This window comes from Physeter macrocephalus, chromosome 8, assembly GCF_002837175.3.
Source record: "Physeter macrocephalus isolate SW-GA chromosome 8, ASM283717v5, whole genome shotgun sequence".
NCBI classification, from domain to species: Eukaryota; Metazoa; Chordata; class Mammalia; order Artiodactyla; family Physeteridae; genus Physeter; species Physeter macrocephalus.
In genome coordinates this window covers 124,288,070-124,315,871 of record NC_041221.1, presented here as the reverse complement: position 1 = coordinate 124,315,871, position 27,802 = coordinate 124,288,070, and the positions used below count along the sequence as shown (strand labels likewise).

At 40.7% G+C, this 27,802-nt stretch overlaps 1 protein-coding gene across 9 annotated transcripts in view; it reads right to left on the bottom strand.

The window, feature by feature from the left end:
- Positions 1 to 27,802, bottom strand: part of MEGF10 (multiple EGF like domains 10) — a 163,801-nt gene that overhangs the window by 20,304 nt on the left and 115,695 nt on the right. For 7 of the 9 annotated variants that reach the window (XM_028493187.2, XM_055086732.1, XM_028493183.2 and 4 more), the window contains 8 exons: positions 26,905 to 27,117; positions 20,185 to 20,359; positions 18,773 to 18,893; positions 17,800 to 17,963; positions 15,182 to 15,284; positions 2,628 to 2,774; positions 1,307 to 1,441; positions 652 to 780 (listed from right to left, as the gene is read on the bottom strand). In XM_028493187.2, the coding sequence (XP_028348988.1) occupies positions 652 to 780; positions 1,307 to 1,441; positions 2,628 to 2,774; positions 15,182 to 15,284; positions 17,800 to 17,963; positions 18,773 to 18,893; positions 20,185 to 20,359; positions 26,905 to 27,117 (1,187 nt within the window). The remainder of the gene's footprint in view (positions 1 to 651; positions 781 to 1,306; positions 1,442 to 2,627; positions 2,775 to 15,181; positions 15,285 to 17,799; positions 17,964 to 18,772; positions 18,894 to 20,184; positions 20,360 to 26,904; positions 27,118 to 27,802) is intronic. The other 2 variants (XM_028493188.2, XM_028493189.2) reach the window with 2 other exon arrangements.

The following is a 27,802-nucleotide window of genomic DNA, read 5'->3' as shown; positions in this document are numbered from 1 at the left end:
AATTGGACAAAGCGGAAAATAATCAAACTAAATCATTAGGGGTCATCGCCCACTGAAGAGCAATCAGAACCTCAGATAAAGTATCTGTGAAGTAACATTTAAAATTATGGGGTAAAATGATTTGATTTACCAAAGAAGTACTTTTTATTCATACTAACAATTCAAGAACTACTTAAAAGAAGAAACACTTACAATTTTTATATGGTTATCCAGTAGGGAATATGGCCCCAAGAAGATAATAAATAAATATGAAGTAATTAAAAAATGAAAAAATTTTCTCCCATAATTGTGTGTACCATTTTTGCCCAAGAGCAAGGGAAAAATCATAGCTGACACTTGAAGTCTGGAATGAACTTTTGAATGGATTTTCTGAGTACAAGACCCTCTTTTTACAAATGAAGAATCATTTTAGTGAATAAGCAAAGTGCTACCTATTTAAGTTATTTCCAAGACATGAGTTGGATTTAAATTCGGGACCACTGCATAGAACTCTTACTGAGGGGAAAAAAGCCACTTAAAAATTAAAATAACATATCTTATAATTATTCATATAGTCTTTCTTGATTATTTAAATACTCATACTTCAATCCCAAAGAATTTGAAAACAAATGTAAATAAATGGTTGATCAGTTGTTCCCAAACAAGACTTACGTTGAGAGCAGTCACTGCCGATCCAACCTGGGTAACACTGACAAGATCTGTCAATGGGGTTACAGGTTCCATTGTTAGTACAGGTGCAAATTCCTGCACAGTTTTTCCCAAATCTGCCACTGGGACACACTGTGAATAAATCATAGGTCAGAAACTCACAATTACATCTCATCTCACAGAACCCTAGGCTCAGGATAGGAAATGACTTTAAAGGTCATCAACCCAGCCGTCCATTTGGTAACTGCCTCTACTCAAGAGCATCTCTCATCCTGAATGAGCTCATTTTTACAAACATCTGAAGCCAAAGACCCTCGGTAAGGCAACACAAATCAGGAGACATCACCACATTTCTAGAAATCTTCCTGGCTCCTTGCTCAGGGAGTCAAAATCCTTCCTCATATTGATTTTTCGTGGAAGGCTGTTTCCAATTAAAACTGAAAAGTAGCACAGCTCAGAGAATAAAGAGATTGTGCTGGATTGGCAAGCCAGCTTTTCCAAAGCTCGAAGTCATATTTACAGAAGCTGCAGCCACAGCCTACCAGAAGGCATCGCTAGCTGCTAGCTGAAGACGTACGTGTCCTTTGGGAAGCCTGAGGACAGGCTGCATGGGGCGTGCTCACCACCACGTATTGCTCCCAAAGCCTGCGCACCCTACCTTCATTGCAGAGGGCGCCTGTGAAGCCAGGCAAGCAGTCACACAGGCCTGTGATGTGGTGGCAGGGCCCACTGCTGTGCACACACTGTGGACACGTCTGGCTGCAGCGATGCCCATAAAAACCAGGGGAGCAGACTGAAAACAGAAAGGAAATAGTTATCTTCCTGGAGATGTGTTTCTCTCTTATTCCACATAAGGATCTAGTTCAAGTTTGAGGTTAAAAAAAAAATTCTTTTTAACGATACTGAGAATTTTCCAAGTATAAAACAACAACAAAAGGAACGAGGGCACTCTTTAATAATGAAAAGAAGCCAGTAAACTCTGAATTGCTTCAGGGCAGGCAAAATGTCTTAGTTCTCTTTATTTTCCCATTTATGGCCCCAATTAGCTCGAAGCTTGGCATAGAGCAGGGGCTTGAGGAATTTTTTTTGAGCAAATAAATTAAAGAAATAAAATTCTAAATACTAACAAGGCCCAAATAAATACTTTCAAGCCACACATTAATCCTTTCTTTAAGAGTCATTTCTGGCAATAAATAGATCTACAGTCAGAATTAAAAGATCGTTCCTCCTCAAAATGGTCCAGGTTAATGACTGTGATTGAAAAGTGAAAAAGCAAAATGCTTTATAATTAGGTTCTTCCCAAGACATTATTTGGATTTAAGTATAGAATGACAGCATAGAACCCTTAATGCAAAAAATCATAATTAAAAAAATAGAATAATGTATCTTACAATTAGTCATATATTCCTTTCTTGATTACATTTACTAAAAGATTGAGAGAAATCTTATGGATCACTCCCTAACTCAAAAATTCTATTGACCAATGTCATCAGCCCCCATTTTAAGCTCTGCAATCCTATTTTCCCCTGAGCACTGGCTTTCAGACTACTAGAAGGACGTATGATTTGCCGCAAAGTTTGGCTGATGTTGACTTCTGGTAATTGAGGTAAGGCCAATGCCAAAATGGTTGAATAAAATAGTTACAGGTCAATGGATTTCTGGAACACCATTTGCAAGATCTAAGGCAGGATCAAGAAACTGATAATGATGCCCACGAGGCAATGAAATCATTCCTGAGAAGAAGTGGCTAAAGCCCCATCTGTTAGGTTAGTCCTGAAGGTTGGAAAGAATGAAGCTTTTGGGGAAGGGCTATCGAGTGAGGACAGCTCTGCAAAGGACAGGGTGACCTACGCCACTCTCCCCTGCCCTCGACTGCAACAGAACACTTCTATGAATTGAGGCGTGGGCCAGAGATCATGATTATGTACACGGCGATCCGAGAAGGGAAGATGGAAACTGCCATCTAACGAGACACTTACTTCTCTGACAAGTGGTGCCTCGGAACCCTGGCGCACACTCACAGATGCCGTCGTCAGGGGAGCACGAAGCCCCGTTTTTACAGTAGCAGGGCAGGGAGCAGTTGGGGCCCCAGCGTCCCTCAGCACACACGCTGTCACAGTGGACACCTGAAACAAGGCACACGGGCGAGGCTGAGTGAGAAGCCATTGGGGCGGGCGCCTGGGATGCTAAGTCAGAGACCAGGACCAAGGTCACCATATCGACTCTGAGGTATCACGGGCAGCAGTGAGTGGGGATGATACAAGGCTTAAAATCCACTTATACACATCAATACATCATCATCATATATTGGATCATATATCATATCGTCATAACATTAAAATAATCCCAGAACTGTTTTCTGTGGCGTCATAAAGGAGAAGGAGTAGAACATCTTTGTTATACTGATTTTTCTTCTTTAGGAGGAGAGAGCAGAGGAGAAGCCCAAGGGCTCTGTCTATTGAAGGCAAAATTTATCAAAAATACTATATCCTTTAGCCTCCGGCAACTTCCTCCCTTCCCCATTCTTTGTTTTAATGGAGAAATGGACAAAATGTAAAAAAACAAGGTGAAGCAAAAGGTGGTTAAATTGTGTTACGTAAAGAAAATCTTCCCCTGGAGCAAACAAACACAGTCTTAAAATATTTTGAAAATACAGTGTGCCAGACAGAAAGATATACTAATCTGTGCCACCAAATTTCTCTTTAAAAATTTAATCTGCCATTGGGCAGACACAGGCAGAATATCACAAATGATGTTACTCATAGCTGTTGTCTAAGTTATTGATTATTATGAACCCGTATGCAGGTGTTTAACTCTCAGTCTGGAAACAGAGAAACTTTAGAGTCAGTTTCGAGTGAACAAATGTCTAAAGGAAACAAAGAAAATACAAAGATGCAAAATATAAAAATAAAACCAGGTTTTATTTGAGATAAATGGAAGTTTCTTTTGTAAATCTGTATGCAAAATGCCACAGGGGGCTCTTTCTGGTAAATCAGAATACTTCACAACTCAAAGAAATGCTCCTTGTATTGAGAGGCAAGAAGAATGAGTTATAATTAGGAGTGAACTGGCAACTGCTGGCCTCAGACCAAGTGAAAACACAGTAGGAACAAGCCCACTCCCACTCTGACGATTCCAGAACACGAACTCCGCCCGCACCAAGGAGGCTGACAAGGCCCTGTTTTGTATTAAAGTTTTTGCTCCTAAATTGATTAGGAGAAAAGTTACCATGGCCCAAACCTTAACACAGAAGCAGCCCCAAACCATAAAGTGAACGTTGCTAATTGGTGGCCAGTCATTTCTGCTGAAATAACTCCACTTTTGACTGTTCCTGTTTTTCTCCATCTGAAAGTCTTCTGCTTGGTACAGGCTGTTAAGTAGGCATGAAAAAGCACAGACCTCATTGTGTTTCGCTTGAACTTACAACAGACTGTTATTTTAGCTTGGCTGCTGGCTGAAGAAAGGCAAGCAGGCCTGTTAGAAGCCAACTGGGGTTTAAGTGTTCCCCATAAAATAAAATGCGGAATTTTGGCCTACTATGATATTTTCTTTCTTGAGTTCACAAATATTTGACCTTTCTTTCAAATCTCTTTCGAAAAACTGAGCTGGAATTGCAAATGCTATGCTCCCCAAGTGTGCTAAAGCTGCCCCAGAGCCTTAGCTGGTGTTTTGACTCATAGCTCTACTAGGCAGAAGCATCAAATGGATTGAGGAGCAAACCACTTTGAAAGAGGCTGCAAATCTAAAGTTTGTTTTCCAAATTTGAAAGAAGTACCCATAAAGGTAACCCGCTACAGGCTTCACTCTCTATTCAAGTTCAAGTCCTGAGCTCTGATGGTGAGCCAGGACTCCTATTTAGCAGCAGCTAATATGGGACACCTGCTTCATAGAGATCCAGATGACCCTGGCCATTTTGGTCTGGAGCTACCCAGGCAAATCTGAGTTAGGATTTTAAAGAAGTGGAAGCTGAATGATTATCTGGTTAATCTGAAAATCATCCTGAAAATTAGTCCCGATTTTTGACACTTTTTTTGTGGGATAGGAGTTTGCGGGAGGTGGAGATTTAGCCATTTATGGTGATTTCGTTTATCAAATACTTACCAAATCTCTACATGACAATAAATGCAGTTAAGATGGAATACACTTTAGATCAAAAAGCATATGCTGCTTTTTCACATTAGAGATTATCATGATTTATGTATTAATTAGCACATTCTCAATCAAAGCATGTCAAGAAAAATGATGCCAGGGCAGATTGGCAAATCAGAATAAAGTGATCCTTTATTTCATATCTGTTGCCTCTTCTCTAGTAGGTTTGTCCAGCTGGTTAACATAACCACCAGTTACAATCAACTTTATCGAGGTAATTTTCATAGAAGTTACAAGGCTCCATTGCAAAGATAAGCTTTTTTTCACATGATTTACCCATCATTTCATGTCCAGAGAATCACAGGGAATTCTAGAGATCATCTATCAAGCCTTCTGTCTCCAATCATATGGGCATATTTCAATAGAACCAAGCTTACATTTAAACAACTTTTATTTTAGGGCTGCAAAGAAGTCTTTCCTTGGCAAGTAAATTATAACAATTCTATTACCAACTCCCTTTAAAAATTCAATTCCTTTTTTTTTTCCTCTATCACTAGTAAAAGTGAGTCATCATTTTGGAGATATTAATGCCAAATCTATTTGGAGACAAATATAAAGCATGTTTCAGTCAAGGGGCAACTCCAGGAAAAAAAGCATGAAGCAGTCTTCTTTCCTCTTGCTGCACCATTTTCTCCTAGTGCTATATTCCTCCCCTCTGGACCTCTGTGCCCTCCTGTTTGTTATCTTTCGTTTCATCTTACAGTCAGAAAAAGATAAGATAAATGTATTATTGCTGAGGTGTTATCTTCTCTAGAAAATATTAGTATTTTAAGACAGCATACATGTTAGAAGCCTAAGAAATAAATCTCTAGCTGTGGAATTTCAGGCAGTGAGGCTGACTGAAATTCAGGAGGTAGTACTGGGGTAAGTGCTTCTCTAGGTCACACTTGGTATACGGCCACTGATGTGACCTCCATATAGGGCTAACCCTGCAATAAAACTTTCTCCAGGATAGGGAATTGTAAGTTTGCTTTAACCATTTTTTGGGAGGGGGAAAGGGGCTGTGTGTTTTTTGTGTGTGTATTTGTGTATGTGTTTTCTTCCTTAATTATTTCCATTGTTCTCATCCTACTCTTTGCCAACCTTGCTGGAGTGCTATAAGACATCTTTTTCTTACCTTGTTTGTCAAAGACAGAAAAGAGAATTCAGCTCAATAAACATTCAAGGGGTCTAGAAACTGCTGGCTTGCTCGTGAAAGGTTCTCTAGGAAAGACCTCCAATTCTAGGGTGATAATGGCCCCAGAACAGGCATATCCAACCCTGTCTGGGGATCATGATTAGGGAAGGAGTTAGCTTGTGAAAGTGGAGGAGGGTCTCAGGCTAACAGAATGGTGGGTGCAAGGTTCACGCCCTAAGAAGTATGTGTCTATCCTTCAGAAATCACAAGTGTTGGGGACAACTGAAATTGGTGCTGGGAAAAGCAGGAAAGGCAATGGGGCAGCAGGCAGTGGTCACACAAGGAAGAGCCAAGGATGCCATGTTGTGGAGTATGAGCTTCCGCCTGGTGTTAACAGGGACCAGATGGACAATTAAGTAGGAGAAAGGCATAGTTAGATCTGTGCTTTGTAGGAAGGAAGATGATGGTTTGAAGACGATGAGCCTGGAAGAAAGAAGACATGTCAGGTGGCTCTTTTGGGTTACCCAAGTAAAAAGTGATAAATATGACAAGGTCTTGAATGAAATCAATGGCACCTGGGGGCAAGATGAATTCCACAGAGGTGCAGGAGAGAAGGCAGATGAAAGACCATCCCCCCACCCATATTCCATCCAGGGTAGTTTAGGAATTCTGGCAGCTCTGTGAGGGAGAGACGGATGATGCCTGCTTTTGTTCACTGCAGTGCCCAGCACATGGAGGGTGTTAAATAAATGTTTGTTGAATGAGTCAATAAGCACAGTTCCTCTTTTCAACATAATATTCAGAACCATTTTCCAACTGTATGGAGCAACCATATCATTCTTTGCTTCTCTGAAGAAGTTACGAGAAGAGCACTCAAACCAGGAAGCCCAACATGTTAATGTTTTTTGTACCTAAAATGGGGACTCTTCCCGGCTAAGGGGGTGGAAATGTCTGCCCTGCTTATTTTGGACAAGACAGACTTTGATGAGCTCAGGTCTGTGATTTTAAATGTTAGTCCAGATTATAAAGCAATAGAAGAATTATGGGACATCTTAAGGAAATTCTTTTGGAATGTTTATCAAAGTACAGATAGAGGTTTTAATACGAGTTACTTCAGGAAACAACTTCCTACACTATTTGGAAGAAGGGACAAAATCGGAAGGGGATATCTTTAAATTTGCAGGACTCTCTAGTTCAATGCAAGCATTTTTTCCTGATAAATGTTCTAACACTGATAAGGAGGTCTGTGCGGGACTGTTTTTGCCAGGACTGAGGACAAAGAGCTCTTTGATAGCCTTCACTAGTTGCTAGGCAATGGCTGAGTGATCGTGATAAACTTCAGCTAAGCAGCTCTAAAGAAATGTTCGTGCATTTAATGCCTGATGCATTATGCCCACGGCCTCCACGTGAAATCAGCATTCACTAGGCATTTGTGATTGCATGAATGCAGTAAATAAATCATCTGGGGTGTCATTATTTCCCCTCTCAGAGATCTAACCCAAACTCCTTGTCTTGCTTAATTGTTTATATTCCTTATACAAGTATTGCAATATTTGGGGCGTTAATGAATGAAGGAAATGATTTTGATTCGATGTCTTGTTCCCAAGCAACGAGCTACTAAATATCTATTAGAGCAAAGAGTAAGATTTGTTAATAGTCACTGGGCCTGGTGATTATAGGAGAGAGGAACTAAATTACTTAGTCATAACATTGTCTCTGCTTTTCTAATCCTCCGGACACCTGAAGCAGAGGCGTATGGCAGTGTAGACAAGTGACTCCCTGGCCTATCTACCTCTGCCCACACAATGCCTTCCCTGAGAGTCATGAGTGTCTTCCTGCCGGCCAGGAGCCGGGGCCACCTCATCTTCCTGTTCCTAGCACGGAAGCACTGTGGTTGCATACAACGTGGACATACTCAATAAATGGTTGTTAAATCAAATTTTTCTCTTTCAATACCATAACCGTTAAAGGAAGAAGGAACTGCTATATTGGTAGCCAAGTTGAAAAAAAAATCTTGATAAATAAATAATGTAAATCAGAGATGTTTGTATTTGCAGTGGCAACACAAAACACCAGAGATCATGGCCTGCCTTAGTCCGGGCCCAGATAAAAGCAAACAGAACAGAATGCCAGGCAGATTAGGGATCTGGAAGCTTGGCTTTTACAACAGCCTTTCTTTTGGGAGGGCGAGCCCCTCCCTCCACCCTCACTTTCGGGACCCCATGTTCTGCTTTTAAATTACTCCCTCCCCCAAGACCATGTGACAGACAGACATATGCATGTGCTACACATTTCCTACCCTCCTGCCCCAATATCTTAAAGGGTCAAATAACAAGTCATTTGCACTTGTGGCTGATTGGGTGCAAAGCACGTTGATTAAAACTCATGTGCACTTGAATTTGCACTTCTATGTCACTTGACAAAGAAAGGTGGGTCTCCCTTTACTATGACAATTCAGGCATCACCGATCAGTGTCCGAAGCAGCAGCTCCCTTGCTCAGCTGATCAAACTCGGTGTATGTGTGGAAACTTAGAAAGGGGGGCTGTCCTTCTGGAGGGGTGCTGGGACCACTGCAGGCCTGGTTCTGCTTGCTGGGAAGAGTAGAAAAGCTGGCCTCTTCTCATGAAATTGCCTGCAGTGTTTCCTCTTTCCAGTGCCCCCCTTCCTGGCTGGGCTCAGACGAGCACCCCACCTCTCTTCCTACTCCCTTTTCCCCTCCTCATCATTATCCAAGCCTTGCTAGTCCCACTCTCTTTCCTAAGACTCCTAGACTTTGCTTTGGCATCTTAATCTCTTTTCTCTCAGCTTAGCATTTAACTTTTTTGTTCTGGAATGAATGTATCTCTAAGCCTCCTCTAGTCTTTTGCCACTGGCTATGAGGTTTTCTGTCACAGAAATGCTCCCTTGTACTCCAACCTCTTCAATCACTAGAGTAGCAAGGTAGAGCAGAAGCCAACCCACAGATGGGTAATTGCCCCTGCAATTACCGGGGTAACTTTTTAAATAACAAACAGGGCCAACAAGTAAGGTTGTACAGGTTGTACACTGCACAAGAGTCCCTGGCTAAAGGGCTAAGTTAGAGCAGAAATCCAGCTCGTTGCATTCTACCACCAAGAAGCACACCCTGAGGGAATTCCAAATCTTTTCCAAATTTGTCTGAACGGTACTTTATGGGCTGGCAATGGCTCCATCCTCCTCCTCCTCATGCACCCTCCAGATTGTCATTTAGTAGGTGTGAAGTGGGGATCAGGAATATATGAGTTAAAGGAGTTCCCAGGTGACAGTGATCTTAGCCAGGGTCGGGAACCAGCCTGGAGACTGCATATCCTCCCAGACAGCTGGAATGAAATCTTGATTAGCTGTAACACTCAGCAAAGAGGTGATCTGGCTGACTGAAGTCAGAGCAGAAAGGAAGGAAAAAAAAACATCAGTGTGTTTCTACTGTTTCGGGGAAAAACTTTATAAAGCATATCACTCCACTACTCTGGAAACACACATACACACACACACACATACACTTAATTATATTTCACTGACACCTGGAATTTCATAAAAATGATTTTGAAGAGTCAGTCTCATTTTATTAGACTGTGTGTGTGTGTGTGTGTGTGTGTGTGTGTGTGTGTGTGTGTGTGTGTGTGTGTGTAGCAGAGGTGTAGGAGAATGAGCCCAGGACACAGCCTATATCTTGTTGATGTTTCATTTTTTCCCATTTTTTTAATGCAATCTGCCTCTGTTTGATAAAGTAACCTATTGGCTAAACACATCAATAAATTAAGGTTTTAATTAACAACATATAATAAAAGTGCATGTCTCTTCTTTTGAAAAATGCTACATTTCTTTTGGAAATAGTATCTGGGATGTCAGATGCAACTTTTGGTTAATATTTATGGTAGTACATTTTGAAAACTTATTTTATGACTAGGTAAAAATGGGACTATCAATTATAGTAGAAATAAATGAGTCTTGTTTCCTTTAAGAAAAAAGACTATCAAACATTAGAAAAGAGAGTGAAGTTACACGGATGGTGATGAGCCCCTTGGTGAGAAAGCAAGCTGACTTCCTCAGTATATCATGTCAGTGCCTGACTTCCTCAATGTGGGTATGTCAGTTTCTTTGCAAAGAGGGATAAAGGTCTCTTGACCCTCCTTTCTGGCTCCATACTCCTAGGCCAGATCAGCCTCTCCCCATCCTCAGCGGCTGAGCACATTTGGTGCTTCTACAGTATCTTGATGATTTGGTCGAGGGAAGAGCCCAGGTCCCTGTGTTAGATTTCATTGATTCCTTCACAAAAGGCTCACTGTCATCCCACATACTTGCTACCCTCTCCAGCGATTCTCAACATTTCACCTAGAGCAATCTCCACAATAAGGAGGAAGGAAACAGAATCACTTGCTTCCCTGGACTGAGGTTACTTATTTTGCCCCAAACCTGATATCTAAAGGAAAAGCAAAGCTTTCTTCATATTTTGAAATGTCCTTATGAGGTAGTTACTCAAAACAAGTATGTAATGAAAAATGATGAGTCTACCCAGTTTTGACAATGAAATGGTGTTCTGTGTACATAATACAGAGTCTACTCTTCTTTCCTTTTAGAAAAATAAGCCAATTCTTGATCCAACTGTAGGGTGTTTTTCGGAACTTTGTTTTCCTCTACATATGTTTGCTTATACAAGTGTGTTCTGTTGAGTGCAGGGGATGACTGCTTTTAAAAATGTCTCCCAGCAGTCTTAGATACTTACAGACCAACAGCCCATGCAGAAGACCCACAGGAATTAGACATTGGAGCCATGAAGCAAAGAGATGGTGGGCAACAAGTGATAGAACAAATGAAGTAGCAAAACTTCCTCCCCTTTGGAGAAGCAGACCAGTCACAGATGGACAGAGGATTACAAAATTATGTTGTGTGACAAAGCCACTGCATCCCCACAGGAGCTCCACCGGTCTAAGGCTAGATGGGATCATTTGTCTTACCCCATGACCCAGACTATGGAATGCAACTAACACATTTTCTTGCTGGCTTCAGGCCAAATCATATCTCCTGCTTTTCTCATGTATACTAGTGCATGCTTTTCACAGGCTGGTTCTAAATCATCAAAGCAGGTGGATACTTGATCAATGACTGGTGTGTTCAGGAACATCTCACACTTCCTCTATATTCATAAGACAAAAGTAGAGTTGGTGGAGTATGGCCCAAAACAAATGATGTGACTTCTCTGTTAGTTAAGTTCTGAATTTGCCAGGGGGCTAAAATGCTATTTGCTTCACTGTGGTCTTTCAGAACTTACTACTGGTCACTATATTTGAGAACTTCAAGAATGCTGTGAAGTCACAAAATCTGGTTTAATCCCTGGAGGGATGTAGTTTTAACATTTAGTAATTAAGAGCCAAACAGAAACATGGGAAGGTGGAATTTCACATTGGGAAGTCAGTTATCTCAGCCTTTGCAAGTCAAGAAGGAATTAGAGGGCTAGGGAGTCCTTGTTTCTGTGGGTAGCTCCTACTGAGAGAAAATGAAGTCTATTACACAAGCCTTGACCTGTTTCCCAAGGTAGCTCTCAAACACTAGAAATCAAGCACACTACAGTTTTTCTCAGTTTACTCCTGCCAGAAGCCAAAGAAGCTCTCAACAAATTCCAAAGGGCTGAGAGACACCACTGCAGAGGTTACTGTTGGCCTCCTATATTCAAGGATCTGAAGACTTAATATTGATAAGTTGGCAATATTACTCTCATGGATCTATTTATTCAATCCTCTTTAATTTTACACCTTGTTTCTTTGCAGAAGTTAATATGCTGATCCTAAAATACATATGGAAATTTAAAGGACCCAGGATAGCCAAACAATCTGGATAAAGAAGACCAAAGTTGGAAGACTCACATGTCCCAATTTTAAAACTTTCTACAAAGCTACAGCAATCAAAAGAGTATGTTACTGACATAAGGATAGGCATATATATCAATGGAATAGAAATGAGAGTCCAGAAATAAATGTTGTCACATTTATGGTAAATTGGTTTCTGACAAGGATATCAAGACAATACAGTGGGGGAAAGAATGTTCTTCTCAACAAATGGTGCTGAGACAACAGGATATTGACATACAAATGAATAAATTTGGACCCCTACCTCATACCATATATAGAAACAAACTCAAAATGTATCAAAGACCAGAATGTAAAAGCTAAAATTATAAAATGCTTAGAAGAATACTCAGGCATAAATCATTGTTATCTAGGATTAGGCAATGGTTTCTTAGATTTGGCACCAAAAGTACAAGCAACAAAAGAAAAAAATAGATAAACTGAAGTTTATAAATATAAAAACTTTTCTGTGGCAAAAGACACCATCAAGGGCTTCCCTGATGGCGCAGTGGTTGAGAGTCTGCCTGCTGATGCAGGGGACACGGGTTCGTGCCCCAGTCTGGGAAGATCCCACTTGCCGTGGAGCGGCTGGGCCGGTGAGCCATGGCTGCTGAGCCTGCGCATCCGGAGCCTGTGCTCCGCAACGGGAGAGGCCACAACAGTGAGAGGCCCGCATAACACAAAAAAACCAAAAAACAAACAAACAAAAAAGACACCATCAAGAAAGTGAAAAAATAATCACAGAGGGAAAATGTTTGCAAATTATATATCTGAAAAGGGACATAAAGCTAGAATATATAAAGAGATATTACAACTCAATAATAAAAAGACAAATAACCCAAGTTAAAAAATGAGCAAAGTATCTGAAGAGATATTTCTACAAAGAAGATACACAGATGGCCAATAAATACATGAAAAGATGCTCAACATCATTGCTTATTGAGGGAATGCAAATCAAAAACACAATGAGATAAGATTTCACACCCACCAGGATGGCTATAATCAAAAAGATAATAACAAGTGTGGTGATGATATGGAAACTTCATACACTGCTGGTAGGAATGCAAAATGGTACAGATGCTTTGGAAAACAAGTGCAGTAGTTCTTAAAAAGGTTAAACTTAGAGTTACCATACAACCCAGCAATTTCACGCCTAAGTGTACACCTAAAATATACACATCCACACAAAAATTGTACAAGAATGTTCATAACAGTATTTTTCATAATAGCCAAAAAGCTGGAAACAACCCAAATGTCTATCAACTGATGAATGGGTAAATAAAATGTTGCCTATCCACACAATGGAATATTATTTGCCAGTCAAAAGGAATGAAGTATTGATATATGCTCCAATATGGATGAACCTTAAAAACATATGCTAAGAGAAGGAATCCAGTTACAAAATACCACATATTATATGAATCTATACAATATCCAGAATAAGCAAGTTTACAGAAACAGAAAGTAGATTAGTGGTTGCCTAGAATAGAGAGAAGGGGGTGGGAGGGTGAGTTGGGAGTAAACGGAGAATGACTGCTAATAAGTACTAATAGGGTTTTTGTTGTGGGGTGGTAATGAAGATCTTCTAAAATTGATAGTGGTAATGGCAGTACAATTGTTTGAATACACTAAAAACCACTGAATTCTACACTTTAAATAGGTGAATTCTATGATATGTGTGTCTATCTATCTATCTATCTACCTATCTACCTACCTACCTACCTATCTATCTATAAAAAGGTTGCTAGTTATCAGCACTGAGCACCATGGTCCTCTCATATAATTCTCAGAAGTCTTCATCCATGCTGAAAATAAATCTCAGCGTAACTTTCCTCTCCCCCCAGCACTTCTTGGACTAAGTCCACGCATGGCAGTAGGGTGTAAAAGTTAAGAGAGCTGGCTACATGGTGGGACAGCATTGGTGCAAATCCCATTTCTCATGTTTACTGACTCTGGGACTCTGGGTCAGGCCACTTAACTTCTCTTTGCCTCAGTTTCCTCATCTGTAAAAAGGAGAAAATAATATTTTCTACCTCATAGAGTTGTAAGCCTGCAGTAAGCGCTCAATAAGCATTACTTATTATTATTTCTCTAGAGTCTTCTTTGTGTGCATTTTTGCTAAAAGGTAAGGCCACTCCATAATTTCCTCAACATGACAACTCTGGTATGGAGGCATAAGAGTCTTCTCTGAAAGACCCATCTTCTGAAAATATGAACCATCACTGAAGAGAATACTGGGCTTGTTACTATCAATTTATCTTTTAGAGGACAAGTTAAAAAACTATTCTGGAGGATACTGAAGAATCACCAATATGGAAACAGCTCTGTCTTACAAATCCCTCTCTTCTCTAAATATATATATACAAATATATTTAGATACAAATATATACAAAAGCACACACAAATGACTTCCAATGAGAATATAATTTTAAATGAAAGTTTTGGTTCATTTATCTACCTCTAATCCTGTCTCCAGTTTAACAGGATTTCACTCTAAGTTGGTAATCAGTATTTAACATTTCAATTTACTTACAGAAGAAACGTTCATCAATATATTCAGTTCATTCTTTCCAATATCCGATAACTTTCCTATTGCATTCCCATTAGTAATTTTTCTTAATGAGTGTTTAAAATTCTATTTTTTGGCTTCTTTTGTCTTCTTAGAACACCGTTGAATTGATGTATCAAAAAGAAGAGCAAGATCCCAATTTGCTTGGGCATTTAGTGCCATCTCCCAAGTCTATATATCCTAAGCAAAAACATGGTTCTTCTCCCAAGACCACTGTTAGTTTGATAAACTTCCTGGCTGAAACCAGGAAGCCATATAAATAAGGAGAAACTTCTACCTTGTGGTTAGAAAATTTGTCCTCAATCATATTATGAATTTTCAAGACAAATATTATTGTAAGAAATATTTCTAGTAATAAATATTTTAATATTTGCATATTAACCATAAAACTATTTAATAGTTTTGCCTCACTGAGGTGAACTTATTTTCTTATGGTTTATTTCAATCATTCTTTCCTCAATGCTCAGGAATATCACAGAGGTCTTGCTAAACTCTTCACAGCAATTCACAATGTTCCCCTCTTGATGACGTGAATTCTGATAGTTGTATTGAGTTGGTCAAAAAGTTCGTTCAGGTTTTTCTGTAACATCCATACCAGAAGGCTCAAGAGAACAGCCCTTGCCTGATTCAACAAAAAGTCATCCCTGGATTACAGATTAATTAGGCATAGCAGTAATATTTCTTGGGTAAAAATTTGTCTGCTTCCTGGAGATTTTACCATATTTTCATTTTTTTTCTGAAAAGCTGACCTATGCATGTTTCTCTGAAGTAGCAAGGAACAGCGCTAGGCACAAGTTGGTGTGTTTCCCATTTCAAGTAGTGGCCCTTGGTTCTCACCTGACCATCCGGGGAGGCAGCGGCAATGGCCCGTGGTGGGGTGGCAGCCATCCGCATGGCTGCAGTCACAGCGCTCGGCACAGTTCAGCCCATATGTGCCATCCTGCATGGAAGATAGCAATGAGGGATGGGAATCCCATGGTGGGAGATGAGAGGGACCTCAGTCAGCCATTTCAGAAACAGCACCCTCCCCGCCCAAACACCTCTCAGCAGCTTGCATTACAATTACCTCTTCCCATGTCTTCTTGGCCCCCCAAATATAGGCTAGGCTGCAAGAGGTAAGCATTTTTAAATCGCTCAAACCTTAGTTTATGTCTACCATACGAATGGTGAGCCAACTATGCCAATATGCTGATGTGCATATAGGCAAATATAGGTAAACATGCCAATTAATTAAAAGAATCTTTATCTTACCATGAGCCACAACTCATAAAAATATTGTCTTTTTGCTCCTAAAGATTTTTATAAAATATTTCAGTACTCCTTACAGGGCATTTTTTCCCCATTGAGGTATAATTGACATACATTTTATTAGTTTCACGTCGAAAATATAATGATTCGATATTTGTTTATATTGTGAAATGGTCACCACAATAAGTTAACATCTGCCACCATACATGGTTCCAGAATTTTATTCTCCTATAAGGCATTCTATTCATTAGTGAAAAGGGAAGTCCCTGACCCACATAAAGAAAGCCTAAAATTAAAAAAAAACAGTTCTGATGATGAAGATCACTTCCATAAATTGCCAATGAGATACATAGAACTAGGAGAAATTAACATCTTTTGTCAGTTTTCCTAATTAGCATCCTCCTCTCCATGATGCCATCTAAACCACATGAAACATTCTGATTCAACCTCCTGAGCGAGGATGCAGTGTGTGTCAGCACACCACCGCCCCCCATCCCCTCCCAGACCTTAATGTTTTCACATGCACATCCGCGTTGGTGGTCCAGCAGAGATGAGACTCTTCACAGACGTGATCATTTAGTTTGTGGGAGAGGAATGAACGTTCTGCATTTATAAGCCCTGCTCTTTTGCCAGGTCCTGACTGAAGGAGAGCACTACAAACCTCCCACAGCACCAAGCTGCAAAATTACCGAGAGGGAGGCACCGAGAACCAGCATTAAACAGGTAGGGGTGTTAGATGGCATAATCATTTGTCTAGTGCTTACTAAAATAAAATATTAGGGCTTCCCTGGTGGCGCAGTGATTGAGAGTCCGCCTGCCGATGCAGAGGACACGGGTTCGTGCCCCGGTCCGGAAAGATCCCACATGCCGTGGAGCGGCTGGGCCCGTGAGTCATGGCCGCTGAGCCTGCACGTCCGGAGCCTGTGCTCCGCAACGGGAGAGGCCACAGCGGTGAGAAGCCCGCGTACCACAAAATAAATAAATAAATAAAATAAAATAAAATAAATAAATAAATAAAATATTTAAAAACCTTTTTAGGTTCTACTAATGTTTGTTCGGGCTTATAGGATTTAGCTTTGCTACAGTGTGAGCCACTAAACCATCTTCAGCCTTTGCTGACTTATTAATGCATCTAATAATATACCAAAAAAAGGACAAGATTGTGCTGGGGGCTTTGCTTTGTCCACACTCAGACTGGGAGTGAAGGGTGATCTTCAAGCCCATCTCAGAGCACTGATAATCTGTTCACTGGTGGATGACAGGAGGCAAAGCTAAGCTAACTTTGTCCTAGGGGTTTGGAGGGCATGGAATAGCCCCCGGTGAGATGCTCTCTAGCTGCCAAATGGGCTGCACTTAATGAGGAGGAAGCCCAGGGAGAAAAGCGCTCTGTGGAAGGCCCCCCTCGAGGGGGCCAGTTCAGAGGGTCATGGTGTCACCTCACCATCAGATGATCCCCGGGAGGCAGAGAACACACACCACCGAGAGAATGCTTAATGGCTCGGGAGCATAGGGAGAAAGAGCAATGGAAAAGAGGGAAGGAAACTGGCCCCGTGCGTGAGAGGAAGCAAGTGAAATGGGCTGTTACTACAGAATGCACTACCCATCGCCCACCCTGTTGGCCTGCGGCAGACTCGGCACAGGGGTTCTGATGATGGGTGTCTCCAAAGTAGGTCAAGGGAACAGACTCAGCCTTGAACCATGGAAATCTATGGAGATTTGTGTGACTTCAGAGATACCTGTGTTAAAAGGCGGCTGTTTCCAAACCTTTCACCACCGCACTGAGGCTTTCTGAGACACCATCACCACCCCCCTTTCAATGTCCTGCCACTTTCCACCCCAAAGCCTGGAGGATTTCCATTATAATGGAAACACAATATTTGGAGAGTTGACAGGCATACACTGGGTGTTTGACAAATGCTGGTGACTGGCTGCCATGAAGATATGGGTATATTAGAATAGAGAAAACAGAGCGGAATGGTGGCGGGAACCAGGAGAGAGAGGAAGGAAGGGATTCTCACAAAGCTGCCTAACTAATTTCCACATCTACTCCTTCTCCTATCCTGTATCCAATCTGAGTTGAAACACCCCAATTCTTCTAGCAGTCACTATGGTTTGGTTCACAATCAGGCACTTTAAATCATGAAGTCTGCAAAAATGAGCTAACCCTCTGGCATCAGCTCCTCCCGGCCCTCCCAGTTGGGTCATACCTGGCAGGGAAATTCACATTTCTCCCCGCGCCATCCAGGTGCACAGGTGCAGGTCCCATCCAGGGTGTTGCAGGCTCCGCCGTTGAGGCACTGGCATGTTAAGTTACAGCCAAAGCCCCATGTGCCACTGGGACAGCTGATGGAGCAGTCCACCCCGTGCCAGCCTGCCACGACAAGAGTGCCAGGGCACATGAGCAAACAAAGGCAGCAGGGAGCTCTGCCCAGCCTTTCCAAGCCACTCTTCACCTTAGAAACATCTCAGAGGTGCACAGAAGTGGCCCTGCCACAGCTCAGGGAGCACGGGCTCTGCCATGTAAAGCCTCTACCAGAAATGAACTAAAGTACCCGCACAGCTGTCAAGGATGCCAGCACTGAGAAGCACTACCGGGCTACTGGGGGAAGGGAGATGAAGTGAAGATGCACAACGTACATCACTCACTATCTAATGCACAGTGAAGCACATTGTGGGGGGCTGAGTTTTGTTCAGGTCAGCAAATGAAACATTTATATGAGAGGGAGAAGGAAAGTTTGTGTTTGAAAGAACAACCCCATCTTTAAAGCAGGAGCCCATGAACCATGAACAATGAGTATCCAGGATCCCGGCTGCTGCAGCAACTGTGAATAAACATGATCCGGCCCCCACGTACAATCAGGTGCTTGGTTGCATTTCTTGTCAGGACTCCAGGCCAATCAATTTAGGGGAATGGACACATGTCTGCTTGCTTACTCTCCACCAAAGCACAGAGACTCACAGACTTTTGGAGCTGGCAGGGACTTCAGAGATAATCATCTCATGTGAGCCTCTCCCTTTGACTCACGAAAGCAGGAGAGCTCTCCCTGGATAAGGGTCTTGCTGAGTCCAGGCACCGTATTTCTGCACAGCTGGAGCTAGAATCCTTGTTAAAGTTTCTTTCCTGTGCCTTTAGGAGTTAACAGGACTAGGATCAGGTAACAGACTCATTCACCCACTCACCTGCTTTGCAAGTACAAGACCCATCCACAGGAGAGCAGACAGCATCGTTTTTACAGCCACAGAGAGAGGAACAATTTATCCCATAGGTTCCCAGAGGGCATGGGGTAGAGCAGTCAATTCCCTAGATGGGCGCAAATAGGAAAATGCATGCAATTTTACCACATGAAATAAGGCCAACACAAATAAACAAAAATATATCTTGTCCATGCTAATTACAGTCCCTCTCTAATTTTAACACATTGTATTTTTAAGAGTTGTTATAACGTCACCACTATACTAATTGTACAGATTCAAGGGCAACGCTAGCAGGCCTATATTTAGGATACAGTATTGAATAGGACCCAAAAAGAGCCTGCTGCCTTCATTAGTTTTCCTTGGTAGCAAATATAATTCAAAACCCTCTGTCCTTGCTCAGACAAGTAGATATAGAACAACAAATTGTAGCTGTACAATTACTGTCAATAAACATAAATATGAACTATACATTAAATTGCAATGCTTCCTAGACTGCCTTGTATGATATGTAATATGATTAGTGGCCGAGGCAAAGGAATAGAACACACTCAGCCAGCAGCATGATTCAATTTATTATCTGACAGGGAGCGTGAAGCATAGAAGTTGGTTACCAAAGGTGACTGGAGGTCACCCTCCTTCAAAAACAGAAAAGACTCTTAAGGATAATTCAAGGGCTCAACCAAAGAATTGTGACACAGGTTAGAAAATCCTGTAAAGATCTCAGCTCTGAGACTTTATGACCCACTCATTCTATATTATGTGCTCTGGAGTAATCATCAACATTCCTCACAGTTTAATGTTCTCTTTAAAAGGGGAGAAAATAACTCAAGAACAACCCATTTTCCTTCAAAACAAAAATTTCTAATCTGTTGCTAAGAAATCCTGGAAACTAGGCAAAATTCTTCTCTGTTAGCTTCTAGGCATATTTGAAAGGTCTAGATTCTCAAAGGGACTGAAAAACTTATATACTACTAATCCTTGGATATTAATATATAATAAATGCTAACTTGATGTAGTATGCGCCTTCAAATTGCATGGAATTAAAACAAAAACAGTTGACAATAATACATATCCTACTTGGAAAATTTCTTTGCTACCTAAAAAACATGATAAAATAATTAAGGAAGGAATAATTAAAATACATCTTACTTCATGACATATATTAATTAATTAAATATTAATGCCACTTTATAGTTTCACCAGCTTGCCCAGTCATCATTCTCAGGTAATTACTTATATCTCTTATTATTACTTTTCTCTTTATTTTCTTTCTTGTTAATGATGCGATTGATTTTTAGCACATTCATTGGACTTCAGAAAAGGTCATATAAATCGTGGTATCAATATGCTCCAAGTTGCACCCCTTATCTCCTTCCTCCACAGCCCAAGCCACTCACTTTGAATCCTGGGGCACAGGTGCACTTTCCTGTCACACTGTCACAGTCAGCCCCGTTTTGGCAGCTGCAGATCTGTTGGCAAGCTTCCCCGTAGAATCCAGGAGAACATGTCTCATTACAGTAGAGTCCTGACCAGCCTGGCTTGCAGGCACACTCTCCAGACATGGGGTGACAGCTGAGAGACGTGGATGAAAGGAGCAAGTCACTCTCGGGTAAACATGACACCCAAGGCCCGTGCAAATGTTGCTTTAGCCATGATCATTAAATGTGTGTGTAATTCCATGCACGATAATTTAAACTTCATTCCCAGTCTTGGTATGATTTAATTAATCGGCTGAAACCTGATTGGTACCACAAATGTTGCATGAAATCAGCATCATGTTCTAGCAGGATGACTCTAAACAACTGTGTCATTTTGTCTGGAACTCATTTTAATTTTTGTAAAGTGAAAGCACTAATTTGACAAGACATCAACTAGATGAGACTGTCTAAAGAACTCCATCCAATGAACACGACCAAGTCAGTTCACCAGAGTGATGTCCAAGGAACTCCAGAAGCAGCGACCTTTTCAGTCTATTTCCTCTCTCGGCTCCCCATACCTGGTGGCAAAGCAGCTGTCTCTACCTGAAACAGCAGCCGCATTGATGGTCCGGGCAGCCAGCTGTCACTCCATAGCAAATGGACACATCAGCTGCGCTAAGAGGCACGGGTTAGCGAGGCTCACACAACAGGGTGCTCTGTAACGCTCAAAACACATGTGCTTCTCGCCAAAGGAAAATCTGAACAATCAAACTAGCTCTGCTCACAACTGAAAGACTGTTGAAGATGGTCTTTCTCCCCTGATGGAGATAAAACCCTCCCCTTAACTCAGGCCAACAACAAAACCCACTGTTTCATCCAGACATTTGCTAAATGACCTCTCACCAGAGGACTGTTCACAGATTTTCTGCAAGGAACATGACCTGGAAGGGGTGAAGACTAAGGCTGTAAATTCCAGCTCTCCCACTACCTGGTCAACATTAGTGAAGACACATAACCTCCCTGTGCCTGACATCCTAATCTGTCAAGTGAGGGTCTCAGCCACACCCCATAATCTCATTTCCTATCTCTTTTTCTTAAATAAAAGGCCTGTGGGTTAGATAGTTTGTTACTCATTTTTAGAAATTTATTTAAATATACTTTTAGGCCCCTATTGCAACTAAGTGCCCAGAAGAAAAGGCCTAGGCATCCATCACAAGCATTACTCAGGAAACATGGCAGGAAGAAATATTCAAGCACAACTCTACTTTTAAGATGGTTTCTTGGGTATATAAGATTTGGACTCATAAGACAAGAGTTTGAATCTCAAATCAACTTAGAACTACTCAGATCTACTTATCTGCTATTTATCCTTGCGCAAAATACCTGGCATCTCCATGGCTTCTCAAATTTAACCATCAAACACAGAGCTCTGGTTCTTCCCTTTCTTCATTCCTCACTCAGTGTTTCCTTTCAACTGCTTTCTGAAGTAATGGCACCACCAGCCACTCAGTGGTTTAAGCTAAAAACCTCATAGTTATTCTTGATAACTCCTTCTCCCTCATCTCCCATATGGACTTCATCACTAGGACCTAACCATTCTAACTCCAAAATATGTCTTGAATCTATCCACATCGCTCCATCTTCAGTGTCACCATCCTACTCCAAGGCAAGGTCATCTGTCTCCTACACTCCTGAATAGCCTTGTGACTTTCTTCCCTGCATTCACTCATGCCTCATCACCTAAAAAGTAGATCATACGGTATCATTTTCCTTAAAACTCTTCAAAGACTCCCTTTGAAGCCTACACTCAGAACAAAATCCATACTGTTTAATACAGCTAGAGTGAAGATTATTTATTGTCTAAACAGGACATTTTTAAGAGTGAAGAGGGAGTTACTAATAATTACATTAGGGCAATAGGCCTAAACCAAACAGTTCCTATGTCACCAGATATATGATGACCCTAAATATAGCCCATAGGCCTTCATCATTTGGCTACTGCCTTCTTTCCGACTTCTTCTTTCATCGTTATTCTCTCTTTATTACTATGTTCAACCGCAATAGATTTCTTTTAGTTTGTAAGAGCATTGAGGTTTTTCAACTTAAGGGCTTCACATGGGCTATTCCGTATGCCAGGAATGCTGTCTCCCCACTCCTGGCCTAGCTCTCTCCGTCTTCTCCTTCCAGGCTCAGCTTAAATCTCTCTTACTTAGAGAGGCCTTCCCTGACCACTCATGTTTCAGTTAGATCTCTCCTATTATTCTCTTTCATTGCACCCTGCTCATCTCACTTATCACAATCTGTAATCTTATGTTTATTTTTATAATCCTTCCCCTGTCTTCTTTCCCCTCTAGACTTCCAGCTCCATGAGGACAAGAATTCAGGGTGTTTTGTCACCTGGCCGTGGACACAGTAGCCCATGGTAAGCACTGATTGAGTGAACAAGTGAAACTGTCACAGTTGATGTGTGGCGGGGTCTGACTCCAGGGATCGTGCTTTCCCACACGTATCTGCTTCCCCTGATCTCTCCAAGTCATCCAGCAATGTTAAATTATAATCTGTATGTCTGCATAAAGAGGCCAGATTTCCCCTAAAATTAGTTTTTTAAATGTCAAATTTATGACTTAAAAGGAATCACCATTAATTGCAGGAGACAGTCACTTAAGTGACATTTATGATGATATTGTAAGCGGATGCACAGACTAGCACTGAATGTATGCTAACACCATGCTAAGCAATCCATGTGCATGATTTCATTTAATGCTCACAGTGTTAGGTATGATTCCATTTTATAAATGAGGGAAGAGAGACCTGGAAGGAGGAATTTATTCAAAGTCTTGCACAGGTAGTGGCAGAATCAAACTTGAACCCAGATTTCTTTCTTTGTTTTCACACCAAAGGAAAAGGAAGTTTGATAGCAGCCTGCTAGGAGGGCTCTATATATGAAAAAGAATGGCTAAAATTTAAATTTTAAAACTGCCAGGATAAAAGGGTTAGCAGGACCAATAAAAGCTTGTATTGTGCAAGAAGCATGGACAAATTTAAGTTTATTTTAGAAAGGCCCTACATATGACAAAAAGAAAAGAAATATTCCAAGTGATGGATTGGTTAAAGTAGTTCACCTTAAGATACTATTTAAAAAAAGGACATCTTTTGGTAGAAAATATTATTCTACATTAAAAAGTAGAAAATAATATTCATGGTATAGATATAAATGTTAGGCAGAATAGACAATTTGGGGACAGGGAATTGAACTAAGCTAGAGGCAGGCAGAGAAATTGAAATTCAATGCCCCCCACTGAGTATTAGTGCAGCACACTGGTTCTCAAATTGATTGACACCAAAATTAGTATTCTGCAATTGGTAATTATATGTAGGAAGCCAGAGCACTTTGGAGGCATGTGATGGGTTCTCATGCAGGCAGCTTAATTGGTAATGAGATTTACATGTTGTTGTTAGAGCAGCAGAGTGGAGGTTGAAGGGTAATATCCTCCCTATCTGATTTCTTTCTAAAGAACAGATTGTTTTGTGTAATATGAAAATCAGATTAAACACAGATAGGAATATCTACCATTTTTTACACCTATATAACTAGATAAAAATATTCTAGTAAAGTTTTTCAGTTTAAGAGTTAAATTATTACAGGTATTCCATATAATATTGGCTAAACTAGAATGAATCACTGAACTTCCTTTTATTCATTTCCTTAGATATTATTCATGCTCAAATATATGACAATTAGGTGGCATTTGCAAATAGGCACACCCTGATTGCCCACAGCTATTAAATGTCTTTTTTTTTTTTTTTTTTTTTTTTTGTGGTACGTGGGCCTCTCACTACTGTGGCCTCTCCCGTTGAGGAGCACAGGCTCTGGATGCACAGGCTCAGTGGCCATGGCTCACGGGCCCAGCTGCTCCGCGGCATGTGGGATCTTCCCGGACCAGGGCACGAACCTGTGTCCCCTGCATCAGCAGGCAGACTCTCAACCACTGCGCCACCAGGGAAGCCCAAAATGTCCTTATTAACAAGAGCTAATATACATATCCCATGTGGAATCTCAGTGAATCTTGAATTTTGTTTTCCTGTTCAAAATCATTTCCACTATAAAAGTTAGTTTTAAGAAGTCCAGTTCACAGAGAGTGTCCTTAGGCTCTATAACAGTGCTGTAATTTAAAATACTAATATCACTTGTAAATATATTTAAATTCATTTCAACCTTACGATAGCTTGCAAAATAAAAATGGCTACAAACGCTTTGAAACTCCTCCTACTAAGAGGTGGAGTGCAACAAATCTGGACTTGGTTGTGTTACCTGCTTTGTCTAAAAGGACATTAGCAAACATGACAATAACCAAAGGTTTGAAAAGCGTTTGCATGTTGGGGCTTGCCCTGTCTCTTGCTGCTGTTGGAAGCCAGTCACCACTTACAGAAGCCCAGGCTAACCTGCTAGATGCTGGGGACATATGGCTCAATCACTCCCATCACCCAGCTAAATGCTAGACTTGTGAGTGAGGAATTCCAGTGAGGAATTCCAGGAATTCCAGCCTCTAGTTGATCTTCCAGGTGAACATAGGCAGACCAGCAGAACAACCACCAAGCTGAGCCCAGCCCAAAGAATCAAGCAAAAAATCATCAGGTAACAAATAATTGTTGTTTTAGACCACTAAGTTTAGGGTAGGTTTTTTTTTTTATGCAGCAAAACTAACTGATACAAACCCTTACTCAAATATACGGCTTCAATATATGTCAATACATACATATCCACAGAACTAAAAATTTACCTAAAGACACTGTAAACTGATAGTGTGCATTGCGTTAGTTATTTCATTAATTATGACAAAGATTTTTAGGATAAATATACATCATGTATTATGCAATAGCAAGCTACATTCTTGCCTGATTAAATGGTAAGTTAGACGTTCAATTAATACAAAGATTTTATGCCTTTTGGTTCAAAGGGAACCTTGTGTTTCTAGGAATTTTACATAGAAGTTCAAGATATAAGAATAGATGAGTGGCTTCAACTGTGAATTCAAAAAGACAGAGTCATATAATCAACATTCAACTGGTCTTAACAGAAATTTGTACAAACTAATTTTAAAAAATAGCTTTCATTATTTAGGGAAGCCACTTCATAGGCTAATTGTTTTTTAATCTTCTGATTATTTGTTATACATTATTAGACAGATTTTAGTGTTCTTTTGATCTATGTGACTATCAAATAAGTTCATGTACTTGTTTGTTAAAGCATATGTGCTTAGGTACACATGACCTATGTCAAAATTATATGGTACTGACATCAACCTAATAACTGTCCACTTGCACCCTGCAACTACTAATATGGTAACTAATTCCAACAAAATCAACACTTCCTCTTCTTCTCCAATTCTTCTCACAGCAGAGATCCTTTGTATAGGTTTATTAATCTATTTGATTTCAGGCTGCATCTGTATACAATGAAACAGCACACTGGTATTAAAAAGTCCTTAGCCATTACTAATGACTTGAGTCAAACTAATGAGCCAAACTCATGACTTGTCCCTAATCCTGCCAGCTCCTTCAACATTAAAGAGTTGAAAAACAAAAACAAAATCCTGCAGAGATTATTCATTTTTACTCCCCAAACTGTCACGTAAAGAGTGGCAATATTTTCCAATGAAGAAAACCAGAAGTTGACTAAAGTAGCTTACTAAGTTGCTTGAGACACATTAAGAATGCACTTCTTTGATACGTCCCACTAAAATGTATTTCAGCACACACACACACACAGTGCAAAGTCCTTTTGTTTTTTTTTTTTTTGGCTCCCAACAATGGTTTAAAGAAGAGACCAAACTACAGGCTTCTATTTACTTTTAACTTTTGTGCATTTGAGATTTGATGTGGTCACAAGTTACCTTTCAGAAGCATAAATGAAGTAACAGTTGTGCTGAATGCAAATAAAGGTAATTCTGGTATCATCTGAACTGCTATATAATGCACTGCATTTTTTTCAAACTCAACTTTTCCAGCAGTATGCAAACGAGGCCCAGAATTTTAAGTGATATGTATCTGGTCCTTGGGGGAGGGAGAGGAAGAAACGGTTGGATAGATATTTTCAGGGGCAGACAAGGTACAGAAAAGTGGGTGGGATCTTGGTTTCCTGTTCATAAATTCTTCGAGAAATTTTTGAGCCAAAAGACCCCTGTGAATTCTATGTCCAAGTAAACAATTCTGAACACATATCTCACATGTGACAACTACATGTGACACACTGTCACAAAACTTCCACCAGTACTCTTCCTGGCTAGGCAGATGTCAAGTAAAAGAGGCTGCAGTGAGAATCATTTTGTGATAGTTTTACATACTAAACTGGGCTTAACCTATGTCTCTCATTGTATCTTTGCTTCTAAGGGAATGTCACAAAATCCCTCTCTTAGGGATACATTCTACTAACCTCAGCAAGTTTAATGTTTTCTGGCGGCCATTAATAGAGAATAGGGTTTCATATCCATCTACGGCCATCTAACAATTTTAGCACTTCTGACTTGTTCCATTAAGTGGAAAAGACTTCCATTTACTTAGTGGTTCCTGCCCTGGATGACCCAGCGGCAAGAAGGGTCTCAGGGTGGAAATCTCTCTGCCGATCCCTCCTTCTAAATAGTGGACACTGCAGTGAAAACTTTAATAGGACACATCATTCCAGGGGCAGCTGACCCTCACCTATGAGTGTTGTCCAGGTGGCAGGGACACCACTTGTCACATTTGATGCCATAGAGCCCTTCTGGACACAGGCGTGCCTCACAGCGGTCGCCAGCAAAGCCTGCCTCGCAGAGACAGGAGCCGCTCACGTGGTAACACTTCCCTCCATTGACACATTGGCAGGTCTCTGCACAGCGAACTCCGTAGGTGCCAACGGGACACTCATCCTGGCACCTGTCATGCAGGAGGCAGGAGCGTAAGATAGATTAGTCAGTGCCTTGTGAAAATAAACAGTTGATTCAGATAGGCTTTGTTATGTTTACAATGATATCCTTTTTGGATTTGACATTTTTTTGGTAATTGTACCATTATAGATATGAAAAGCATTAAGATAAATTATAGTAGTAACAGTAGTATGACCTGTTTAAAGAAATAGCAAAAACTAAAACAAAATAAAATTATGAGCTTGGGATGAAAAGCATGTTTTACACCTAGTCCTTGCTAAAGGCGTACATTGCATTTTAGAAGATACCAGGAAAGGGAGAAAATGAACTGCCCTAGTGTGAGTCCCAGCCCATCATTAGGGAATTAAAATATATGCTTTCTCTAAAAAAGAATGAAATAATACCATTTGCAGCAACATAGATGGACATAGAGATGATCACAGTAAGTAAGTCAGACAAAGACAAACATCATACACCACTTATATGTAGAATCTAAACAAATGACACAAATGAACTCATTTACAAAACAGAAACAGACTCACAGACATAGAAAACAAACTTACCGTTACCAAAGTGGGTAGTGGACAGGGGGAGATAAATTAGGAGTTTGGGATTAACAGGTACACACCACTATATACAAAATAGGTAAACAACAAGGACCTCCTGTATAGCACAGGGAACTATACTCAATATTT